Here is a 25,784-nt window from a genome sequence, read left to right on the forward strand (position 1 = left end):
TGTGAACTGATTTTGCACTTGGAGTATAGACAATACTGGAGGTGTAAGAAGTAAAGTGAGCTCATTATATCCAAGGTGTGAGCTTCAGCTGAGCAAAACAGCCAGGCCCACAGTGGGGACACAGAACTAGAGTGAGGTGGCCACGGAGTGAAAAGGGCTGAGACAGAACTTTCTAGAAAAAACAAACCAGAACGGATGCTTTACTCATTAATGACATAGTTGTTTCATTTATGAAAACTACGATGATAGACACTTTCATGGTATTGGGTGCCACGGGCTGGCCACCATCTGCCCAAACAAATGGCTCTGCAGGAGAAGCCCCGGTGGGACAGCGGTTAAGCCCTCAGCTATGAACCTAAAGGTCAGTGGTTCAAACTCATGCCAGCAGCTCTATGAGGGAACATCCCCGTGAACTGCTCCTGAAAATGTTACAGCCTGAGGGACCCCATGGGGCAGCTATCCTCTGTCCTGCGGAGTCACCATGAATCAGTAACAACTAGATGACACAAAAGAGACATCAAGAGAGGGGGCAGTGGTGGCCCAGTGGGAGAATTCCTCCTTTCCATGCTGGAGACCTGGGTTCAAGTCACTGCAGTGCACCTTGTGCAGCCACCATCTGTCTGTCATCAGCCGATCACATGTTGCTAAGATACTGCACTCGTTTCAGGAGAGCTTCTAGACTTCAGGCAGAAAGAAAGGCCTGGCAATCTATTCCTGAAAATCAGATTGTGTAAACCCTGTAGCTTACAACGGTTCACCCCACAACCCGTCCTGGGAACGGTGAAGTCCTGGGCAGCATCTCGCTTTGCTATGCTCCAGAAACTCTATGAGTTTCATTGTTTCTTGGGCAAACATTGAAAGTTATACAAGTGTTCAGGTCTTTTGTTCATAGGGTCGCTGGGCCGTCTACTCGACAGCATTTAACAACATGCATAGGGTCATAACTGGAAGCAGGTTTTCGAGCATGTTGCTAGGAGAGGTCATTCCCTGGAGAAGGACAACATGCTTGATAGAGGCGGAGGGTTGGAGAAAGAGGAAGACCCTCAACAGATGACCTGGCACAGTGACCACAGCAATGGGCTCAAGTGTATCATGGATGATGAGGACGGCGCAGGACAGGACAGGGCTCAGGTCTATTATTTATATAGTCACACAAGTTGGACAGCACTTAATCACCACAATAGCAGTCCTTAGGAGGTTGTGCATTTGTTCAGCTTTCCTCAAGAATTTCTTTCTTTAAAAAAGGCCAGGCTTACTGATCTGATAGACACTGGTGGAATCCCTAAGGACTTGATCCCACCCTGCTGCTCAAATTCCAGCCAAATATATAACCATATACAAGTCTATTAACAGACAAGGTGAAGAGTAACAACCAAGAGGTCTACAATCTGGAGAACAACCAGTCATTCATACTGTATTACAACACACGAGGGAGAGAACTGTTTAAAAGGGATATATTATCAGGTATCATTGTCATGATGGGAGTCCAGAATGAAGGCTGCACAGCGGAGTGGACTTGGGGGGAGGAATTGTATAACAATGAAAGAATTTTTCTTTTACTTTTCAAAGAGAAGAGCGAACTTGGTGGGGGGGTGGGCGCAGGGAGAAAAGTGCAACAAGGAATGAATGGGAATCCAAAGTCTCTGTAAATTTTCATCAAAATGGACTATCAGAAGTGCTGTTTCATGTGAGCATGGAGTCAAAATGCATGAATTCTTGCCCAGTGCAGCATGACTTTTTAAATTTTTTTTTCTTCACCTTGTTGTGAACTAATTTTATTAACATCATGTCTTTTGATTTTTTGACTACTACTACCATGGGTTTTTTTTTTGTTTTTTCTACCATGGGTTTTGAATCATCAACACAGAGAGAGCCAAATCTCACCACTACTTGCTCTTAACTTGAAATTCAGGAACACCTGAGTCTACAGTGACATCTTTGTTCTTCAGTACTTTAGAGAGGTTATTTACAGCAGATTTTCCTGATGCAATTTGTCCTTTGATTTCTTGGCTGCAGTGTTGGGTGTGGATCCAAGGAAAAAGAAATCTCTGGCAAATACAATCTCTTCTGTTTTATCATGATGTTGCTTTATTAGCCGGGTTGTGAGGATTTCCGTTTTCATGTTGAGGTATAACCCATATTTATGACCAGTGTTCTTTGTTCTTTGCCAGTGCTTCAAATCCTCCTCATTTTCAGAAAGGTTGTGTCATCCACTTATCAGGTTGTTGTTGCGGAGTCTTCCTTCCCTCAAGCCTTTTTTCATATGGCCCAGTTTCTTGTGTTACTCATTTAGCAGAGATTGAATGGTGCTACAGTCAAGTGCCATCGAGTCAAGGCTGACTCGAGACCCCGTGTACAACACAACAAAACCCTGGCCTCACCATCTCTGTTCATTGTTCTCAAGGATCCCAGGGTGTGAGGCCTGCAGATGAGCGGGAACCTTACCTCCAGGGAGACCAGCACAGCGGTGGGGAGGACCCCGCGCTGGGATGACGGAGCAGTGTCCTCGGAGGCAGCATCAGGACTCCTGCAGTGGGTGCTTGAGCAAACAAGTGTTCTCTGTTTGTGTGCTATCCAGTCGAGTCTTATTCCTGTCAACTTCACAGGACAGGGGAGAAATGAGCCTTCCGGGGCTGTAATCTCTACAGAAACAGATCAACAGGATTTTCTCCTGTAGAGCCCCTGGGAGGATTTGAACCACTAAGCTTTTTGATCAGCAGCCAAGCATTTAACTATTTGAGCTACCTGAGCTTCTTTTTCAAAGCAAGCTGCTGTTGTTACTGTGTGATGGAACCGACCCATAGCTGACCCTCCAGTGGGTTTTCAAAGGCAGTAAATTGCACGGGAGGAGATTAACAGCTGGTGGATTTGAACTGCAGCTTTTGAGACTGCAGCCTGTCTTCTCACCATCAGGCCACCAGAGGCTAGTAAGTGCAAACTTAGGGTGCTGGCTCTAAGCGAAAGAAGCCTGGGTGGTGGAGTGGGTTATGTGTTGGTCGGCTAACCAAATGGTTCACGGTTCAAATCTACCAGCTACCGAGCGGGAGAAAGGGGCAATCTGCTCCCATTATAATCCCCAGCTTGGAAACCTGGGAGGGTCCCTGGATCTGTTTTTCCAAAATCAGCCATTGAAAATCCTGTAGCGTGTAAGTGTACTTTGGCAGGGATCCCTGGATCTGAAGAGACTCGAGAGCAGTGCGGTGGTTTTACTTTGCTCTGGGGTTAGTGGTCAGACCTCGGGGTACCTCTGTCTCCAGAGTTTTTGCATTCTTTGGAGAGTTCCATGTGACCTCTGTGTTCATCTGTTGTCTGGTCTGCATTTTTTACAACTCACAAGTGATTAGGTTTAAGATACATACTATACTGATACCATATGGAGCCCTGGTAGCCAAGGGGTAGGTGCTTGGCTGCTAACTGAAAGGTTGGTGGTTCAAACTCACTCAAAGCTTCCATAAGAGACTGGGCAATTTACTTCTGAAAAATACCTGCTTAGAAAAACCTATTGTTGTTACGTGCTGTCAAGCTGCCTAAAAAAGCCTGTTGCTGTGCTGTGTGACCTTGAGGCGGGACAGACTCAGCTGACCCTGAAGGGGATTTTCAGAGGCCATAAGTCACATAGGAAACTGACCATCTTTTCCCCCGTGGGGCAGCTGGTAAATTTGAACCAGGTGTCTTCTGAACTGGTGGTGCAGCTCCATACCACTAGGCGACCAGTTAACAAAATTCTGCTGTCACATGGCATTGCTATGAGCTGAAAACCAGACTCCGTGGCACGTCTCAACAACACTGATATTCCTGTATTTAAATACATAAAGAATGCTACTCCCAAACGGATCATACTGATAGACAGGTGTCAGGATCCCAAGGTATATTTTGGTGTATTGACACAGACTAGAGACTCTATAATAATTTGCCTCCAAATATGGAGAAAGCTGAGAAATTGAGGAAAGATATTAGCAGCTCCAGGGGTAGATAGCAAAGGAGCTCAAGAGGGGGCTTACTCATGGGGGAGTCCTTCCTGGTGCCAGGGTTTTTAAGGCTGTGGAGAACAAAGGGGCCTTAGTGTCAGGAGTCAGGACCTCCAAGGCCACCTCAGATCGTGTTACATTAGAGTGATTTAGCAAGCAGATGTGAGCTAGTGCAGAGTGAGGGTGTAACCAAGAAGCCTGTTTCCCTTGTATCTTGGGGACCCAGTTCAATGTCACATGACCAAGGGCATGTGAGAGGAAGGTGGTGCAGGAATGAGCACATTAGAGGGATATCTTAGCCTAGTGTTGACCATCCAGGAAGCAGGGAGGACTCCCAAGGTCTTTCTCCTATATCCATGGATGGGAAAAGACAGATGGGAACAGGGGTGTGGTGGGAAGGAGATCAAGTATCTTCAGTCAGGTCATGATGGGAGGGTTGGTGGGTTGAGGAGACCTGGTGACTGCTGGAGGGGAGAGAAGGAATTTCAGACATATATCTAGGTTTGGGTGCCAGTGCCAAATAATGTAATAACTTTGTAGAGGTGGAGGTTACAGTACAGATTACAAATCATGTTCCATTTGACATGACAGGTTGAATGGTCAAGTGAACACTGAAACGCTTCCTTCTCAGGAAATCAGAGCAAACTTTTCTTAACTGTTCTGTTTCCCCAATTTCCTAAAGCATATCTACAAACACAACTACGCATGTTAATGGTGATTATCAATATCATAAAGAACTCTTTATCTGAGCTTCTTGAGCTGGTCTAATGCATATTAGGGAGAAAATGATTCCCATTTGGGCTGTTGTTTGGTGTCATTTGAATGGATTCGGATTTCTAGTCATGTGACAAGAGTGGGTAGAACTGGTCCATGGTGTATCCAAGACGGCAGTCTTAGTGGAAGTAGTACATTTTCACATTAAATGATAAATAAAATACATAACTCTCAAATGCATTGGTGGGGTGCCTTGGTAGTTAGACAGTGTGCTTGACTGTTAACTGAAAGTTCGACTCCAGAGTCTAGTGATCTCTTCCCTAAGAATCAGTCATTGAAAATCCTAATGAGATCATTTCTACTCTGATATACGTGACAGCTCCAGGAGTTGGGGTTCGTTGACAGCTGTTGCTGTTGTTAAGTGCCATTGAGTCGTAGGCGACTCATAGTGACCCTATGAACGAAAGTCCTCGACACTTGTGTGCGTGACTTTCATCCTCTCTCCAGGTTCATAGGGTTTCCGGAGGCAAGCTATTACAGAAGTGGATGCCACTCCTGCTTCCACGGGTTGACAGCTACTGGTTAAATAAAAGTGTTGTCACCCTGTCATCTACAGGTGCTGGCCCAGAGGAGGGGCCCATTTCTGTATGCACAGATACTTATTCTGAGCTTTGTGTTTGGTTGGGTACAGAAAAAACACACACACACACACACACACACACACGTAACAAGTTATAAAATATCCAAATAAAATTTACTGCAACGTTTGTTAGAACTTGTGCTACAGGACAAGTTGCATAGGAAACTATTTAAAGCCCCTGAGGAAAAATATTCATGGTTTAAGGTGCAACTGGTTTTGTTTCTTCTTTGAGATGATCTCTGCTAAGGAAGATGGCAGAGGAGATGAGAGGCAGACTTTACGGTTATTTCAGGTGAGGATTGTGGAATTCTTATATTCCAAGCTTTGTGACATAAAATATCTGGATGATTTTGGTTGTTTTGTTTTGTTTTTTGGTCAGCCGGTTTGTCTTTAATTACTGAATCAGCAGATACGAAGTGATGCTTCGGCCCAATAAGAGACTGTGTACTACTTTTGCTCGATCATTAGAAACAAAATGATAACACGTTTTAAGAAAGCACATCTGGAGAAAGAGAATCTCTACTGGAGGCCAGGGCCGTGGCAGACAAACACAGCCAAGTCCTTGCAGGTTCCTGGGAATCATCACACACTACACACTATAAAATTGCTGTATATTTCACCTGTGTAGCTTGTGGCTCCATCTATAACACTGGTTAAGTCTGCTCCCCCACACCCAAGTTAGTCTACATCCCTACAGGGGGTAGTTATTAAAGCAGCATTTATGCTAAGTCCCTGATTTTATGTGGGGAACATTTTGATTTGAAGAAACGGTTCATCCTGCTCAGATAACCTTCATATTGTGCATAAAATGGTTTTCCTGTATGCGACTTACTTCCAAGGAGATGTGGTGGGTGCACCAGGAGAGGAGAGTTTGGCAAATGGTAGCACGTACCCCACTGTCAACATATGGTGTTGCTTCTGTGGCTGACCCGTATGCAGTATGGGCATAGGAAGGACAGGTGCTTCCCAGCTCTGATTCGGAATGCCCACCTTACTTCTGAACAGCACTTTTTTTTTTAATAACCAACTGCACCCGGGCAGAAGCCAAGGTTTGGAGTGGGAATATTCCCCTGTAAAAAATGTCAACTCTCAGCTGCTTTCTAAACTCTTGGCAGGAACATCTCAATGGCCCCTAAGCACTAACGTTGGGTCTAACTGTCCACTAAATCTCACAAAATATTCACATGTGCTGTGGACCACCATTTTGAATCACATGAGGGAAAGGCAGGCAGGAAAGTTAAAATAAGAGTGAGCAGGGCCTTGGGAATTCTCAGAACAATGGGCATGAACGACATTTATTTACTGAAAACCACTCTCCCTTATCTGATGTGCTCTTTTACAAGTATAAACTGGAGAAGGTCCAACACACGCATAACTGCCTCCCGTGCTCACTGAAATGCAAAGTGTGGTTGGGAATCAGAAATGTCCCAATGACCTTAAATACATATTTACATCTGTAACATAATTTAAAAAGGTCTTTATACAACATAAAAACCTCAATAGCATCTGCCCCCAGGAGGTGGTGGTTTGTGGTTGTTTTGTTTTTTTTTAACCTTTACAGTCCTTTAAAAAAAAGTAAGACAACCTTTCTCATGTGAGCCCCCCGCCTCATGCCCTAATGTCTTAAAAAAGTGATTTTAAATTTACACTTAACAAATAGAAAGCTATTTGATTGGCAACAACCTGCAGTAGAAAATTCCCTCAGCCTTCCCTGATGGAGGAGAAGGGTGGAATATGGCATGTGCTTGGTCCCGGGTCTGGCCTTTAGGGACCCTGATAGCTGACTGGGCAGGTGGTTATACCTCCCTTCCCAGCTCGACAGTGACCAGGTGTGACCCCAGCTCAGGAGTGGGACGGAACCTGCTCAAATCACAGAGTCATCATGGTCCACCGGGCTGAAGGCAGCTGCTCTCAGAATATCCAGCGAGTTCACCAGGATCAGTGTTCCTGTGAGGTGTTTCCAGCGCTTGGTGATGGGGTTTTTCATTTTGTCCAGGCCAGTGTGCAGCTCCTGGATGACATCGCGGTAACTGTCCCCCATCTGGTGGCTCCACGTTAGTAAGAAGTCATACGCAGGTTTCCACATGGCCTGGGTGGCACATGAAACAGAAAGAGAGAGAGGAGGAGTCAGAAAACTCTCAGAGAGGTCCTGTGGTAGGTATTGAGCACATGCTGCCTGGGTGAGCATGCCAACCAACCAACCAACCAACCAAATGCATCGTCACAGAGTTGATCCCATTCATAGCATCCTGGAGGACAGAGCAGAGCTGTTCAAAGGACTTCCAACAACGATGTTAATTTGAGGACTAACGTGCACCTGACGCAAACCACGGTATCCATGGTTTCTCCAAACACCTCCTAGTCCTGATGATATCATGCAAAACGCTTAGTGGGAGAAAGATGGGCAGTCTCCACTCATGAAGATCTACAGTCGTGGAAACCCAGTGGAAGGTCGATATAAATCAGAATCCACTTGACAGCAGTGGGGTGGTGGCCTCATGCCTGTAAAAGCTAGGAGATCAAGAAAGGATTGATGCCTTTGAATTGTACTGCTGGTGAGGAATGCAGACTATGCCACGGCCTGCCATGCCAGAAGGACAAACACATCAACCTTGGAAGAGGTGTAGCCAGAACCCTCCTTTAGAAGAAGGAATGGTGAGACTTCATCTCACACACTTGGGGCATGCTCTCCAAAGGGGCCAGTCCCTGGTGAGAGACATGATTGGAAAAGCAGAGAATCAGCCCAAAAGAAGACCCTCAATGAGATGGGTGGATACAGCGACTGCAACAGTAGACTCAAGTACAGCAGAGGTGGTGACTATGGAGCAGGACTGGTCAGGCTTTGTTCTGTTGTATGTAGGATGGCAAGGAGTCGGAACTAACATGATGGTATCTATCACCACCGCCTCTACCTCCATCACCACTGCCACCACCACCAGCAGCAGCACCTCCACCACCATCCACACCACCACCATTTCCATCTTCACCTCCACCACCACCAACTCCACATACATCACTACCACCACCTCCACCACCACACCTCCTCCTCCTCCTCCTCCACCACCAACAACAACAACAACTCCTAAGGGAAGCAAAATGCCTCATCTTTCTCCCGTGTGGCAGATGGTGGGTTTGAACCTCAGAGTGTTTGGGTAACAGCCTAATTCTTTAGCCATTGCAACACCAAGGTTTTTAAACTGAAAGTGTTTCTTCTTCCTTCCCTAGATACTTCTCTCTCTGGGCTAATCATTTAGCAACTGTGAGCTGGAATGAGCTTGATATAGCAAAGCTGATTTAAAAACCAAACAAACAACTTAGTGGCACAGTGATTTAAGCATGTGGCTGCTAAGCAAAAGGCTGGTGGTTCAAACTCCCCAGCGTCTCTCAGGGAGACTGAGGCTGCGGTCTGCTTCTTTAGAGATCACAGGCTTGGAAACCCTGTGGGGGCAGGTTTGCTCTGTCCTCCAAGGTGGCCATGAGTCGCAGTGGGCTCAGTGATGGTGGGTGTGGTCTGGCCACACAGGTGAGTGACTCAAGAGATGGAGAGGTCAGGTAAAGAGGGAAGGGAGCGCGGCCATGCTGTGGTGCTGCGCGGGCAGTGGGTACTTTGTGACTGCTCACCTCGCTGTCCACCAGCCCGTTCTTGTCACGGTGCGGGGACTCATACGCATCCATCTGCTGCTTAGAGACCTTGGCGAGCTTCTCAGCCAGCTCCCGCCAGCGCTGCGCCACCTCGACAGCCGTGGTCAGGAGCACGAAGTCCTGGATGAGTGTAACCACCAGCCCCTGGCAGTCCATCTTCAGTAAGGCCTGCAGGGGAAGGACAGAGCGTGAGGTGGTGGATGGCAGCCCTCTGGCTCCACCCAGATTACCAGCCCAGAGAAGGTGCAGGGAAAGTGACGGGCCTTGGCCGTGACAACCAGGTGACCAGGACCCAAGCTGGGGCAGAGGGTCAAGATCATTGCACAGTGACTGGAGGTGACACTCCATGCTGTTCCCACTGCAGGACCTAGTCGTGTCCCTGACCCTGTGCACTGAGTCCCAGGTGAAGCGCAGGGACAATCTGTATGGCAAAGGAGATGACACTGTTTCCCATTCTCCCGTATCTACCAGGGCATCTGGTGAGAGGGACTGCCCTTCCCCAAGACAGACAACATGGCACAGGGCACAAACGGCTGCACACACTATGCTCACACGGTGACAAAGAGCTGCTAAAGCACCCAGTGGTGATGGCTGGGCTCCCGTGGGATCTGGCCCCAGGCTGGGCCCTGGGGAGATAGTGAAGACAGGTGTGGAGAATGAAGACGAGCGGATGAAGGCCGAGTCCTGAGTCACTTCAAGAGCACAGGATTCAGATCTGAAGACTCGGCAGCACTGGTCCTTTCCTTCCAGAACTGTGGGGACGGGATCCCAGTGCTCAGTGGGACAGCTCCTTCACCCGGGCACCAGGACCCCGCCTGCCCCATCCCCATTAGCAGCTTGGGTACCTTAGATGGAGAAGGGACCCAGAAGGCCCCAGGACGCAGGGAGAGCTCTGCCTGGGGAGTTCAAATGCCAGTGCAGCTACCAACAACCTGACTCACCTTGAGACTCAACCCCTAACCTGGGAAGAGGGGGGCTGGTTCCAGAGCATCAGGCAGGGCTCAACAACTCATGGGCTCTGCTTCATGCCAGAAAGGGGATAAATGCACACTTGCTGATTAAAAGGACAATCACGCTGGCTGGCACCTGGGCCAGCCGTCCACCGGTCTGCATACGGTGTGTCCTAAATTATGTGACTGCAGCCACTGGGGTCATGTAAGTAGATCTGGTGCCACTCTGAGGTCAGCGTGGCTGGCCGCAGGGCTGTGCAATGGGCTGTGGTGAAGGGGTCAGGGTGGGCTCACCCACGGCAGCCTCAGGAGGGCAGCAAAGCAGGTGCGGACGTCTGACTGTGACAGATTCCCTAATGGATGGGAATCTCACCTGCCCTGCCCTTCCCCACCCGAGCCTTCCCCACTGTGATTAAAAGAACCAAAAACCCCAACCCCTTACAGCTGTCAAATCAAAACGGATTCATAGCTGACCCTCGAGAGGGTTTCAAAGGCTGTACATCACAGAGACTGTTCATCTTTCTCCTGTGTAGGAGCTGACGGATTTGAACACACACAAATACATACGTATTTACATGTCCACGTGTGTATATGTACATAGATAATGTTCTTAGGTGCTGTGAACAACAGGTCAGACTTGCCCCAGCCTCACGGTTTCCACCATGCTCGAGCCCCCTGTTATGCTCAGTGGGTCAATCCATCTCGTTGAGGGTTTCCCTGTCTTTCACAGACCCTCAACCTTTCCAAGGATTAGTTCCTTCTAACAAAATGTCCAAAGTATGTGAGATGCCGTGTCACCATCCCGCACTGAGGAACACCCTGGTTGTAAGTTCTCTAAGTCAGACGTGTTTGTTCCTTTGGCAGTCCATGGGATATTCAATACTCTTCACCAACACGACAATTCAAAGGGATCGGTTCTTCTTTGGTCTTCCGTTATTCACTGTTCAATACAGACATATCATATGTTGTTGTTAGGTGCCATTGAGTGGCGCATGACTCATAGTGACTCTATGATCAAAAGACCTGAATGCTGGGTCTATCCTGCGCCACCCTCACACTTCCAGAAGAGCCCACTGCAGCAGTCACCATGTCAATCCACCTGGCTGAGGGTCTTCCTTCCCAGCATCAGGTCCCTCTCCAACATGTCCAAAGCATGTGAGGCGAAGCCTCATCATTCTTGCCTCCAAAGAGCACTCCAGCCGCACACTCTTCAAGACAGATCTGTCTGTTCTCTGTCCATCTGTGGGATGTTCAATCACTTCTCCAACCCCACAGTGCAAAGGCTACAAAATCTCCCCGTCATCCTCATTCTCTTTCCAGCTCTCAGATGCACAGCAAGTGCATAGACCAAAACGATGGTTACTTGTGTTTTTTGGACTTTGTGAAGGATCAAAAAAAATTATGGATAGTATTGAGAAGAACAAAAATTCCAGAACAATTAACTTTTCACATGAAACCTATACACTGACCAAGAGTCATTCAAACAGAACAAGGGCACGCTGCATCATGTCTTGTTTAATCTGTAACTTGCTCCTAGTGGAGGGAAGCACGTAGGGAAGACCAGAGACTAAAGCCTTCAGCATGGATTACAACTCACCGTAAAGAAAACAAAAAGTCTCGCAACCGGACCAACAAGCAGTATCATGATAAACGGAGAGGAGGAGCTAGGAGCTGTCATCTCACTTGGAGCCTCTATCAACACCACGAAGGGAGAAGACGTATTGCTCCAGGAAGATCTGTTGTCCAGGACTTCTTTAAAGAGCAAAGATGTCACTTTAAAGACAAAGGTGTGCCTAATCCAAGCCAGAGAATTTTCAACTGTTTCCAATGAATGTGACAATGGAACAGTTGAAGAAGACGGAAGAAGAATCGATGCCTTAGCATTACGGTGTTGGAAGACTACTGAACATTCCACAGACTGTCAAAAGAACCAACCTGTCTTAGAAGCAGTGTATCCAGGATGTTTCTTAGAGGCACAGACAGACTTTGTCTCACATACTCTGGGCATATTGTTGGAGGAGCCAGCCCTGGAGGAGGACATCACGCTGGAAATACAGATGGTCCGTAATAGAGGGGAAGACCCATGACTAGATGGACCGGCATGGCGACTGCGACAGTGGACTTGAGCAGAGTGGAGGTTGTGAAGAGCAGGACCGGGCAGGCTCTGTTCTGCTGTGTATGGTCATGAATGTGTTAGAGGTGCTGATACCTAACAAGGGGAAGTTTTGGCTGCATCAACGGGCAGGCACAGCAGTGATTCTGCGGACAGGGCTGGGTTAGGCCATCCTGCGCTCTGATACGCACATGGCTGTGGTGAATTAGAACTACGTTGACGGCATTTAACAGCAACCTTAATCAAGCTTTGGTAAAAAGCACTGCTGCAGGGTTTAATGCACTGAGTGGCTAGTTGAGAGCTTGAGTCCACCCAGGGGCACCTCAGAAGGAGGTCTGCATCTTGGCTGGGTTCTCGAGGACAGCTATATTATACTGAGGGTCAGGGCCATGCAGACGCACAATAAACCAGCCGTCACAGGCCGGCACTCTGTTTTGGAGACGTCAGGCCTGACTTCTCGGACACAGCTGACTTTGACCCTGTGCGCTAGTCATCAGCTTTTGACATTGAGCTTCATGGACAGAGACTCCAGAAGCGGGGGGTGTGGGCTCTCAGCAGAGCCTTGAGAAGCAGGAGGGGCGGGCTCTTGGGCAGAGCAGGAGGGACTGACTCTGGGACAGAGGGGCAGGAGGTGCCGCTCTCAAGCAGAACCTTGAGAAGCAGGATGTGCGGGCTCTGGGACAGAGACTCCAGACGGAGGCACAGGCCTTGTTCATTTTCCCCTGGAGCTTTCTCTCTGACTCTCATGCTCACACAGGTGCATCGGCCAAGACCCCATAAAATACAAGGAGTGCCGACTCCAGCTGGGACCTTTCTAACGAAGGTGAGCGTGGTGTTAAGTCAGGTGTGGCCACCAACCCTTCCTGATGAAGGTGCAGGTGGGGTATGTGGCTTCATGGACCAGACAGGCGCTTTGGCAACTACTTAACTCTAATGGTCTTATTATTAGCTGTTGTTGATTTCCTTCTGACTCACAGTAACCCCACGTGTGCAGAATGTAACTGCTCTACAGTGTTTCCAAGGCTAGACTATTCTGGAAGCAGATCATCAGGTCTGTTTGCCCAGATGCCTCCGGGTGGGTTTGGAGAGGCAACCTCTCATTCAGGAGTCAAGCACTTTACCACCTATGCCACAGAAGAGGACCCATGAAATATGTGACACTCAGGTAAAGAGACAGGTGGGAGGCGGGGGCTGAACTCTCGACTACCACAATTCAGCAAGGCACACACATGGCTGATTGCCCATCGGAACCCCTGGTGGTGTCGAAAATGAAGGATCAGTCCGCTAACTGAAGGATTAATGGTTTGAATCCATCAGCCGGAAAGGTTGGCGGTTTCAATCCATCGGTCACTGCAGGATAAAGCAATCTGCTTCTGAGAAGTTTTACAGCCTTGGAAACCTTGTAAGGCAGGTCTACTCTGTTCTAGGCAATGGCTGTGGGCTGGAAGCCACTGACACCCTGTTAGTGAGCAGTCTATGAAGCATGCGATAGTATGATGTAAAAAGTCTGAAATCCTGAGACAATGACCAAAATGTGACACAGACTTATGAGGTCAGCACACGTTGCTGGAAAAATAGTGCCAACAGACTCGCTTGATGTAGGACCACCAAAACCCTTCAGTTTGGGGGGGGGGGACCCAAACAAACCAAAAAACAAAAAACCACAAACTCTGGCATAAAAAAATTGCCAAGACCAGCCAAGCATGATGAAGTGCAATGAAAAGAGGGATGCCTGTACTAAGGACACTCCTCAAAGCAGTATTACCTTTGGTGGTGAAAACCAGCAGACAATCTAGGGGCCTCCAAAGGACCCCAAGAGCCAGGGCTCCTTCCCACACTGGAGTGGGGGCTAGTGGTCAGGGCACAGAAGCACCCGTGCCTACTCTGACATGCAAAAAACCAAATAATGCCAGTCTTCCAGCAATCGCCTGCTTAACTAAAGAGCACTAACAGGGCTGGCTGGAGGGACTTGGTGCTGGCCGTGAGCAGAGGCTGCCTGCCTCCGCGCTTCCTATGTTGGCTACTTGGTGTAACACACAATCAGAGAGAAGCATGCTTCTGTGATAGCAATGCAAGGAGGACGATGTCCATCCTAAACAAAGAGGTCCCCGGGGAGTCAGGGCAGCTGTGCAAACCCTGAGGCTTTGGCAACAAAGGCGGCACCAGGTGGACGCACCTGAAAGCAGGAGGGAGTTTCCCTGGGGAGCCAGTGAGGGCTGACTGCAGCCTGGCCAGCACTCAGTGCTGCAGGTGCCCACGGATGGCAGAGGCCAAGGACCCCGCTGACTGTGGTGCTGGTACAGTGGTGAGCAAGCAAACGAGGTGCAGGGAACCCCTGAGCTGGCTCTGACTGGCTGGCCTCCGCCTAGCACTCTCCCACCAGAAGGAGACAGGAATCAAGGTACAGATCTGTCCTCCCAGGGACCTCCTGGGATGCTGCAGGAAGGACGCTCGGAGGGACAGTGGACCGCACCTGGGGGCTCAGGGACAAACGTGAGCTGAGCTGGCAGTCAACTGGGCTCAAGTTAATCTTTGATTCTTCACCCCTTCCCATCTGTCAGTGTCAGTCTGGGTTGTTGCGATGCTTGAAGCTGTACCCCGGTGTTTCCTATACCAGCAGGGTCACCTGTGGTGGGCAGATTTCTACAGAGCTTCCAGACTAACAAAGACTAGGAAGAAAGGCCTGGCGACAGACACACAGGCTACTGTCTTAAGACTGAGTCACTCACTCAGTCGTCAGAAAGGACCAGTCACTAGAAGAGGACATCAGGGTTGGTGTGGTAGAGAAGGTCAGTGAAAGCGAGGGAGACCTTGAATGAGCCGGACTGACACAGTGACCGCAGCAATGGACTTGAAGATGATACAGGGCTGGAAGCGTCTTGTCCTTGTGCACAAGGTCCCACGAGTGGGAGCGGACTTAGCAGAAGTTAATGGCTATGCAGCCAGACCTCTCTATGCTTCAGAATAAGGTACAAGCATGAGCCGGCTCTAGGAGTCCCAGTGGTGCTGTGTGGAATGTGTTAGGCTGCTGAATTAAAGGTCAATTGTTTAAATCCACCGGCTGCTCATAGGGAGACAGATGGCTGGTCTCCCCCAACAAAGATCTGCAGCCGTTGGACCCTGGTGGAGGGTTGCTATGAGTCAGAACTTACTGACAGCAGTGGGCTACCACCTGGGCAGGTAGATTCACTGTCTTATACCCCATGACCCCGCAAATCCCACCCGCACTCAGGCTGGGCGTGATGGGAGTTTGACAGAGGTATGGGTTGGGGGCAGGGTGCTGGTAAAGAGAGTAGGGGGGCTCATGGGAGGGTGCAGAATCTGCTTCCTTCCCAGAGAGCCTCCACAGACCTCACCTTAGGCAGACACCTGGAGGGATGCCAGGGCATGCCTGCCACGAGCCTCTCCAGGCTTAGCCCTCAGAAGCAGCGGCCTCCGGCTCCCGCTGTGGGCACGGGTCTGGGCAGATCCTGGACCTGCACAGGATCTGCGGCAGCTCAGCCAGGGACTGCAGCTGGCCATGGGGAGGACGCTGGCCTGAGGGCCGGGGCGTGCCTTCTTCCAAGGTTACAGTCACAGCTGTGCTGGCCAATGACCACCCTCATCCTCAATTCAAACCAAAGGGGAGGGAAGAATGACAACACCCATGGGTGGAGGCTGAAAGCTGTCCAAGGAGAGAAAACTCTCACACCCAAGTAATAACCTTGAGTCCCAGAGCCGCGCTGGGAATGTGCCCCAGAAACACAAAGACCTCCTCCTGGCCTCAACGCCTGTACCACTGGGCACTGATCTCCAGGGGGCCCCAATTCAGTGGGAAACGACCCTGAGTGACCCTCCTCACACGGTCTCTGAATTCTGAGGGTTCTCTGAGGACCCCAAGAAGAGATCCGATGATACAGTGGTTAAGTGCTTGGCTGTTAATAGAAAGGTTGGTGGTTTGAACCCACCAGCTGCTTCTCAGGGGGGAGGAGATGAGACAGTCTGTGTCTGTAAAGGTAAGAGCCCTGGGACACCCCCACCCATGTCCGGCAGCCCGATTCTGTCCTATCAGCCTTATATGAACCAGGATGCATGGAAGGCAGTGGGCTTGCATCAAAAGAGGAACTCTAGCGGTACAGTGGCTGCTAGTCAGAAGGTTGGGGGTTCAATCCCAACAGCGGCTGGCTCCTTGGGAGAAAGCTGTGGTGGTCTTCTCCCACCTCAGAAATCTCCCGGGGCTGCTCCACTCTGTCCTACTTGGTCAGGATGAGTTAGAAATCAATTTCACAGCAGCAGGCACGTAAGCGGTCACGGAGGCACGTATGAAACGCAAGCGCTCCAGCACTCCATGGGTGGTGGTGATGGACCCTGGAGTCAGAACTGATCCACACCTGAGCCTCCAGTGAGTCTTATGAGGCAGTTAATCACACTGGAGGACAGGCTGGCAGGTTCAAGCTTTGTGCCTTTGGGTTGGCAGCACAACTCCTCACCACTGGGCTACCAGAGCTCCCTTGACGGGAAGCCAGGAGTTCGAATCCCCTCTGAGGTACTTCAGAAGAAAGGCCTGGTGATCTGCATCTAAAAGGTCCCCACTATGAAATGCAGCTCTGCTCTGCCACTCATAGGTCACCATCAGCTTGGGAGGGCTTGGCAGAGACTGAAGGTTAGACTTTGCTAGGGATCACACCCAAATTCCTTCCAAAGTGCAACAGAAAACACAGTGGAGCGCTGGCTACTCATGGATCCCGCAAAGATCCCATCAGATGGGTTTCTGATGACTGTTCACCATAACCCCTAACCTATGTCCAGGTGGGTCAAGGAAAGATGGCCAATACAGCCCACCCCACTGTCACCCATGCCACGGCCATGTGGATGCAAGACAGAGAGCCCACATGGCTTATTCCATCCTCCATTCACACCAAGTCCATACTGGTCAGGGCAGGATGGCCCAGCACAGTCAGTCCCACCCTTTGCCCACACCATGTCAACGTGGACTGGGGACCCTGCCTTTACCCACACCATGTCCATGCAGATCGAGGACCCCTATCCTTCACTCACACCATGTCCAGACTGCTCAGGGCAGGATGGCCCAGCACAGTCAGTCCCACCCTTCGCCCACACCATGTCCACGTAGATCAAGGACCCCTATCCTTCACTCATACCATGTCCACATGGATTGGGGACCCCACCGTTTGCCTTCATCACGTCCACATGGATCGGGGATCCCACCCAGATCAAGAACTCTACCCTTTGCCCACACCATGGGCATGTGGATCGGGGACCCCACCTTTATCCACACCATGCCCATGCAGATCAAGGACCCACATCATGTGCACATGGATCGGAGACCCCACCCTCTTGCCCACACCATGTCCACGTTCTTCGGACACCACACCCTTCAACCACATCATGTCCACGCAGATCAAGAACTCTGCCCTTTGCCCACACCATGGCCATGTGGATCGGGGACCCTACCCTTTACTCATACCATGCCATGTGGATTGGGGACCCCACCCTTCACCCACACCATGTCCACACGGATCGAGGAGACCGCCAGGCACAGCCCCCGCCTGCCCTTGGAACGCGCCACTCACCATCATCAGCTCCTTCTGGAAGGACCTCCTGTCCATGTTGTCCATGTTGCAGTCCTCCTTCAGCTTCTCCAGGACGGACGCCACGCACTCTGACTCGTTGTCCAGCTCGGCACGGCAGAAGGCGGTGAGCGGCAGGTGCTCGTAGCCCAGCGTGTCGGCGAAGGTGCGCCAGCTGCTGATGTTCGCCATGAGCAGCATCCTCACCGAGGCGTAGATGTAGGTGAGGAACTTGCAGGGCTGCAGGATTTGCTCCAGCAGCGCCGACGTGCTCAGCTCCGGGCCCGAGAAGACGCTGGGCTTGGCCTTGCCCACCACCAGCACGTTCTTGGCGTGCACCAGCCCCACCTTGCCCTGGTAGTAGCCGATGTACCACTCCTTGGTCCACAGCTGGCCCTTGAACCGGACCTTCTCCTCGCTGAGCAGGGCGATCATGTCGCCCTTCTTGTACTCCAGCAGGTAGTGGTTCTTGCTCTGCCGCACCACCGTCTTGAGCAACTTGCCAAACTTGAGGCTGGCCACGGGCCGGTCCTGAAAGGTCGGGTACTTGGTGCTGGCGGCAAACGGGGACAGGGTGATCTTGCCCACCTCGTTCTTCTTGAGGAACCTCCTCTGGCCACTTGGCTTGATGGCGCTCTTGGGTGGGGGCTGGGGCGTCTGGACGCAGAACTGGGTGAGGATGGCGCCCTGGTCATCCTTCACCTGGACCCTCAGGGTGAAGTCGGAGAGCTCGCCGGGTTTGTGGCAGGTGATGGGGAAGATGAGGCGGCTCACCTTGCCTAGTTTTATCTGGAACCCTCTCACCACCTTGGCTTGCTCGCTGGCCCTCACCTCGTAGTTGGTCATGTTGGAGTACATACAAATTTTGAGGTCCTGAGGCCGGGACAGTACGAACTGGTGCTTGCCCCAGAGATGCAGGGCCACAGGGGCGGGGCTGGGGGCCTGGCGGGTGACCTCGCTGACCAGGAGCGTCTTCGGGGCACAGTCGTGCCCGAAGATGGTCACCACCGTTTTGAAGGACGGATGGATGTGCTTGGGACCGTAGAGGCCCACGGTGACCTTTTTGTGGATGAAATCCCACACAGTGGCCGGGTAGAGGATGCTGGCGCTGTGAGCGACGATGGCCAGGTACATGCAGGGCTCCAGGTTCTCCAGGTGCACCTGGACCGTGTCCCCGTGGCTGTAGTTGAGAGGGATGTGGACGTAGGGGCCCTCCTTCGAGTCACTCCTCAGGCACTGCAGACTCACCGAGCTGGTGCTGAAATGTTCGCTCTTCACCTCAGCGGAGACTTTAATGTGCAGGCTGATGGGGGTCCTGACCTCCAGGTTGCTCAGCTTCACCTCCAGCAGCGGGCTGACGCTGCTCGACCTGTCACTGTTGAGCTCCAGCGGCGGGTCCAGCAGTGCCTTCACCGAGATCTGCTGAGTGTCGCCGGGGGCCACGTGCCCCTCGGGCACGTGGATGGTGATGCTGGTGTCAGGGAGCTGCAGGACACCCCCGGAGCTGTCCAGTTTGCACACGATGTTGGTCTCCAACGCCTGCGTCTGGCCCCAGCCTGGGCTCTGGCCCAGCAGATCCAAGTCGTGGCAAGACCGGGCGAGCTTGCGGTGGTGAAGCCAGGCGGTGCGGAAGTCCTCCCGGCTCTGGAACTGCTCGGGGGCGGGGGACTTGAGCCCCGTGAAGAAGCCCGAGGACGCGGGGGCGTCCGACTTGGCCTGGAGGACGGAGAGCTCCGACAAGCTGTAGGAGCGCTTGCTCCGGAAGAAGGGGTTGTTGCGCCGGACAGTCGGCTCCTCCGAGGCGAGGCGGTGGGAGGCCGGGAGCTCGTCGAAGATGTTGGTGGTGCTGGAGCCGGGCTCGGGGTGAGAGGGCACGCCCGGGTTGAAGAGCACGGTACTTTTAGAGTTCAGCTCATCCGTGCTGGGCATTGCCGGCGTGGTCCCGTTCAGGAATGGGTTCATTTGCACCCCTTTCCAGAAAGGGTTATTACTGTAGGCTTTGCCTGACCCCTTCTTATCATCTGACCCCTTCTTATCATCTGTCCACGCCCCCCGCACATCCAGCTCCTTGGCGACCTCGTCTGGGCTGTCCGGGAGGTTGTCAATCATGCCACTGTCACTCAGCGTCGAGTTGCGGTAGTTCAGGGGCTGCACGTAGGCGGCGGGGATGTAGCCCATCTCGGTGGTGTTGTGTGCGTACCACCACTCGCCGCCTGACGAGTCCAAGATGTACAGGTGGTCGCCCTTGGAGAACTTGAGCGTGGTGAAGTTGTTGGGACAGTAGTCCCTGATTGCTATCACCTCCTTGGCGTTTCCGAACGGCGTAGGATTGTCTACGAGCAAGGCACTGGGGGAAGGCACTGTGGGAGACACAAAGAGAGAGAGGTGAGAGCAAGTTGGGGACTGCTCTCGGGCTCCCCAAACACACCAGTATCACAGCGCGTGCACAAAACAGCCTGGGCAAACAATCCACGGGCTCCTGCCGGGTCTGCTCTGATGGGGTTTGTGTACGTTTGTGTGTGTGTGTGTGTGCATGTGCGTGCACAGCGGTGGTGCCCCCTGGGGTTGCCCAAGGCAGAGTTCAGGAGATCGCTAGGCTACTTTCTGAGGTGACTCTATGTAGACTGGAATTTCCATTCTTTCAGTTAGTAGCTAAACATGTTAACTGTTGTGGGACTCAGGGGGCTTCAACCCAGACAAACACAAATAAAGCATAGCTCATTGTGCTGTGGTCTCAAGATACTGCACTGCCTCTTTCTCAGACATATGTGTGCGTACATACAGGCTGCCTGTGGCAGCCCTAGGCCATCCATCCAACTGAGAGTTGTGAAGAACTTGTGTGTGGGATCACTAGTTCTGGGCTTGAATCCAGGCTCTGCACTCACCGCTGGATGGAAAAGTTAGCTCATGGGGTTACGGTGAGGACGTGATGACATGATGCTGACAGAGTTTAGTCCAAGGGAAGGACCCTCCAGGCGCTGTGTGAAATCTGCCCTCTCCAACCCCCTGCCTGATTTTATTTTCTCCATTAGCACAGAACACAGCCTATCATGCACTTCACAGATGGGTTTTTATTTTGCAAGGCAGGTTCCATGGCCCCACTAGGAATCGGCTGTTCACTGCTGCCTCTCTGGTTCCTCTCTGGGAACAGGGTGCGACACCTTGTAACCAAAGCAAAACCAAACCACAGACACTGAGCCAGTACAGTGAGCGATCAAGCCAGACAGAGTAGAGCTGCTCGAGGGGGTCCCCGAGGCTGAGATGGGCACAGAAGCAAATATTTCACCTTTCCCTTGGGGCAGGTCTGGTGGGCCTGAACTTTTGGTTGGTAGCCAATTGCTTTAACCAGTGAGCTCTTGGCACAAAGTAAAACAACACATAAAAACCCAAATCCATGCTGTCAAGTCAATTGTGACTCATGGCAGTCTTCCTTCTGGTGTCTGGGATGGTAAATGTTTACAGAACTAGGTGACCTCATCTTTCTCCCCTGGAGAGAGGCTAGTGGATTTGAACCATGGACCTTTTTGTGAGCAGGCTAACATATAATCAGCTATACCACGAGGGCTCCTTTGGCACATAGTAGGTACTCGACAAATACGGAGAGTGAGTCATTCTCCTCTGAGATTACATTCTGGAGAGGACACTCACGAGAAACTTAGCAAAGTGCTGGCCCAAATGCCAAGTCAGAAGTGCCTGGGCTCTGCATCTACTATAAAAGGACAGAGTGCCCCAGGGCACTAGGGCAGAGAGTGGGTAAGAGCGGGAAAGCAGAGGAAGTGGCCCAACCTGAAAGTCAGAGATAGAGGAGACCCGGCAGGCTGAGGTCAGAGTTCATCTCACCCATGTCTGCATCCCTGGGCAGTGCATGTGGTGAATGCAGTCAGCTGCTAGCCACAATGTTGGTGGTTCAAATCCAGCCAGAGCCGCCTTTGAGGAAAGGCCAGGTGATCTATTTCCAAAACCATCAGCCCCAGGAGGCACCTCACTGCACAGTTCTAACCACACACGTGCCGGCTCCATGAGACAGAACCCCCTCAAAGCAGGTGGTTCTCCCGCTTCTGTCTGCCAGTCACACACATACACACTGTCTTGTTTCTCTGACACAAAACAACAACAAAAAACCCCCCACAAACCTACCGCCACTGTGTCTATTTTATCTCGCAGTGACCACAGGACAGGATGGAATTGCCCATGGGGTTTTTGAAGCTGTAAATCTTTGTGCAAGCAGATTATCATTTCTTTCTCTAGTGGAGCTGATGGTGGATTCGAATAACTGTCCTTTAGATTAGCAGCCAAGTGTTTAATTACTGCACTCCATGAAAATCAAACAGAAATGAAAGAAAGCATGCTAGCCATCATCGTCTGTGCTATTGTGCCTGAACCAACCAACAGCTGACCCTCCAGTGGGTTTCCAGAGGCAGGAGACTGAATGGGAGGAGACTGTCCATCCTTGTCCAGCAGAGAAGCTGGGGGATTCGAACCACGTGCCTTTGTGATTGCAACGCAGCTTCATACCACCAGGCTACCAGAGCTATCTAGAAATCTTGTTAGAATTCCTCAAAGGCTATATGCTTACGTTCTCAGGAGTAATTATCACGAAGCAGGAGTATAAAAATAAAAAATGAAAGCATGCTTTGCACATGGTCCAAGAAAATGCACCCCCACACATGACCACAGATGGAGGAATAAAAATAGTTCTAAATTAAAATTCTGCATGTTCACATCAGAACGTCATGGTAGGAAAGGTGGAGGGGGAAAGAAAGGGAGACCCTCAGCGAAACGATTGGCACAGTGACTGCAGCAATGGGAGTGAGCGCGCGGAGACTGGAAGGATGGAGCAGAACAGGGCCGGGCTCTGGGTTTCTAGAGTCACAGGTCAATAGGTAAATAGTGGAAGACCTTGAAGCAGATGGATTGACAGGGTGACTGCTGCAAGAGGCTCGAGGATGTCAGAAATGAGAAGGCAGAAATGAGACAGGAGAGAGTTCAGATCTGTTGTTCACACAGCCGCCATGAGTTGTACATGACTCGAAGGCACCTAACAATAACACAACAGCAACATCAAAACTGACACTGCAACATATACACTTCACTTCAGCATCACACCCAGCCTGGGTGTGCTCTTCCACCCCCCCCCGCTTAGGACCACCATGAAAAAGAGCCTGTGGCGGGGACCCCTCCCCAAGGCAACACTCGACGGCCACCTGCACTTCCACCTCCTCAAACACTGGAAAATCTCAACCCAATAACAACGAATTCCACAGGGTGCTACCCAGAGCTACAGCTGCTTTGATTTGATTTTTTTCTTTTTTTCCTTAAAGCTTAAAGCAGCTTTATTACAGGGTTCCCAGGCAGGATACCTTGGTCTGGAGATAGACAGACAGACCAGGGGAAAACCACCGCTACCTTGATTTTAATACTAAAAAACCCTCCATGTGTCAAGGAGATCAACACGCTGAACAATATATTGCCCATTCCTGGGCGTAAATTCTTATACAGACAAAACCCTAATCATGCTGGTGAAGATCTCCCAGCAGGTATTCCGGCTTGTGTGCACTCCCGAGCTGTCTGTCACCTGGGTGCCTGAGAAACTGGGGGGGGGGGGGGGGGGGGGGGGGGGGGGGGGGGGGGGTCACACGGCCTCTCACATATGCCCTGGGGTCTCAGACTGTGGTCCTGGTGATCCCAGGATCTAGGCTCAGACTGCTCATACACCATCCTCTTCCAAGGACACACAGACAGACAGAAGTTCTCCTGGGTGGGGCACCTGCTAACTAGGAGGCTGGCAGTTCAAGTCCACCCTAAGAAAGTCCCAGGTATCCACTTCTGCAAACCAGTCATCTCAACGCCTGACACTCATGGGGGTGCAGTCAGCTGAAAGCCACTGGTTTTAGGTGTACCTGGGGTGCAAACCGTTATCGTGCTGAACTGCTGTATGAAAGGTTGGAGGTTCGGGTCTGCCCAGAAGCACCTCAGAAAATTACTTCCTCCCAAAACCTGCCTTTGGCACCCTCTGAGAAAGGCTGTAAGAAAGCCAGTCATGATGCTAACACCAACAGTGACAGACGTTCTCAGGAGCACACGGGGAGAGGCCGAGGGCAGCGTGGACTCCACAGAAGAACACGATCCGTCTCCAGGCCCAAATGATGGGTTTCCTCATTAGCCATTTTCATGACCAAATCCTGGGGCTACCGGCACGCGAGCTGGCTGCCTGAGTTTGTCTATATAGTGTTAACAAACACAGCCACATTCCTCTATTTGTCCCTTTCTGTGATTGCCTGAGTTTTGTAGATAAAGTTTTATTGGAACGCAGCCATCCAGACCCATTAGTTTGCCCATTTCTGTGGCCACTTGATTTTGTAAACAGAGTTTCATTAGCTCAGTCACATCCATTTGTTTGCCCATTTCGGTGGCTGATTTCACAGCACAAGGGCAGAGAAAGTGGGTGTAACGAGAGCATGCGGCCTGCAGTGCAAGTCTGTTGTCCTTCGGGCCTTGGGCGAGGGCAGCCTCCTCTTCCCTGCGACAATTCTCCAAAGAGAGCAGGTTAAATCGCTCAGCTGTTAACCAGCACGTTGGAGGGCTGAACTCACTGTAAATCCGCTTCCATAAAGTTACAGCCCTAATCCCCCGGGGAGTTCCACTCTGCCCTGAAGGTCACTGTGACCAAGTGTGTCTTAAGCTCGGATGTGTTTTCTGGACTCATTTTTCTCCTCCTGTGTCACTTACAGTCTCTGAAAACCTGACTCGCTAGCAATGAATTTCAGTTATCTCTTCCTCACTGTTACCAAAAGTCATCCAAAGAGAAAACAAACATATTTCTTATTAAAAAGGAGTTTCATGAGTTAGGGCCACTCAAGAGGCTTCCCAACAAAACAAGATTATTGTTAAGGTTATTGTTCTGGGCTTAATATATAACATGATGAAGACTGGACATGAAAATTTAATTATCTGAATGCTAACTTGGCAGCTTGGATGTAGGAACGTTTCCGAGCCTAAAATCAAACCGAAGCTAAATCTGAAGCTCACTACGCCCCGAAGGACAGGGCAGGACCACCCTGCAGGGCTTCCGAGGTGGTGACCCAGTGGGGACAGATTGCCCCAACTTGCGCCTGGGGACAGCTGGCAGACTCGAACCATCGACCTTTTGGTTAGCAGCGAGAGAATACCCACTGTGCTACCAGGCTCCTTCCTGGGAATCTCGGTCTCCTCCATCTGTGTCCACCCTGTTCCCCAGCTCACCTTTGTTTTTTTTTTAATTAATTTTAATGAAAGTTTACAGAGACTTAGGGTTTTCCCGTCATCCATTATTGCACTTTTCTCCGCCCCCCCAATCCCCGCTGCCCATTCACTCTTCTCCTTGAAAAGAAAGAAAAACTTTTACTGTTATACAATCCCTCCCCCCTACTATGAAGCCTTCACTCTGGACTTCTGTAATGACAAGAATACCCATTCATATGTCCCTTTTAAACAGTTCTCTCCCTCATTTGTGTCAATGCAGTCTACATCAGGCCTCGCCTCCTTTTCAGTCTTCCCTCAACCCTGAGGTCAGTCCCGTTTTACAACAGTGACCCTCTGCAAGATTTGTCCTTTTGTGACTGAGATCCACAAAAACCTGCTCACCTTTGATGTCGGTAAAGCTTGACTCCGAGAAGCCGTCGATGAGGGTCCCCTCGGACTTGCACCGGGGAAGGCCGCTGGAGTTGGTGGCTCGGATGCGCTGAGCTGCCATGCTAGAAGGTTCTCCCTGGGGCCAGCTCCGCTTTCACATGTCCTTCTCCAACCACTACAGCACCCGCTGAAGCGTCGTCCCAGAACCCCCCAAGTGTCACTCTGCAGCGCGATTCTTCCTAAAGAAGAAAAGAAGGGTGCTCTCTGAGCCGGCAAAGCCGGGGTGCCGTCTCCTCTGAGAAGGGCGACCACGGAGCCCCATCTGTCCTGGACGAGGGAGGCGGACTCCGTGCCCACCCAGTGCCCGTCCAAGGCCCCCGGCACACACAGCCCTGCAGTGTTCCCAGGCCGGGTGCCCATGCTTCCTGTGGCACAATGGGGTCTGTGGAGCGTGGTCTAGCACCTGGTCTGTCCATTCATCACGGTCAGCGCAGAGGACAAATGGGGCTTGTACAAGCATGCTGCCCGGCCAGGGCGCAGGGGAAGTCTTCACACCCCCAGATAATGGCTGGTCTC

At 51.1% G+C, this 25,784-nt stretch overlaps 1 protein-coding gene across 1 annotated transcript; it reads right to left on the reverse strand.

Annotated features, from left to right (window-relative positions):
* Nucleotides 1–7,186: 7,186 nt before the first annotated feature.
* Nucleotides 7,187–25,329, reverse strand: SH3BP4 (SH3-domain binding protein 4). Its single transcript, XM_006893453.1, has 4 exons — nt 25,221–25,329; nt 17,601–19,957; nt 8,944–9,132; nt 7,187–7,411 (listed from the first exon to the last, which is right to left on the reverse strand). The coding sequence occupies exons 1-4, from the start codon at nt 25,327–25,329 to the stop codon at nt 7,187–7,189; spliced, it is 2,880 nt and encodes a 959-aa protein (XP_006893515.1).
* Nucleotides 25,330–25,784: the final 455 nt, after the last annotated feature.

The sequence above is a fragment of the Elephantulus edwardii genome, unplaced genomic scaffold (assembly GCF_000299155.1).
Source record: "Elephantulus edwardii isolate Elephantulus edwardi_28Jun2011 unplaced genomic scaffold, EleEdw1.0 scaffold00127, whole genome shotgun sequence".
In the NCBI taxonomy this organism is placed as follows: domain Eukaryota; kingdom Metazoa; phylum Chordata; class Mammalia; order Macroscelidea; family Macroscelididae; genus Elephantulus; species Elephantulus edwardii.

Coding starts and splice junctions, on each gene's coding strand:
- SH3BP4 (XM_006893453.1), bottom strand. CDS start 25,329: ATGGCAGCTCAGCGCATCCGAGCCACCAACTCCAGCGGCCTTCCCCGG. Junction 19,958..25,220: donor AAGCTTTACCGACATCAAAG/GTGAGCAGGTTT, acceptor TGTCTCCCACAG/TGCCTTCCCCCAGTGCCTTG. Junction 9,133..17,600: donor TCCAGAAGGAGCTGATGATG/GTGAGTGGCGCG, acceptor CTTCCCCTGCAG/GCCTTACTGAAGATGGACTG.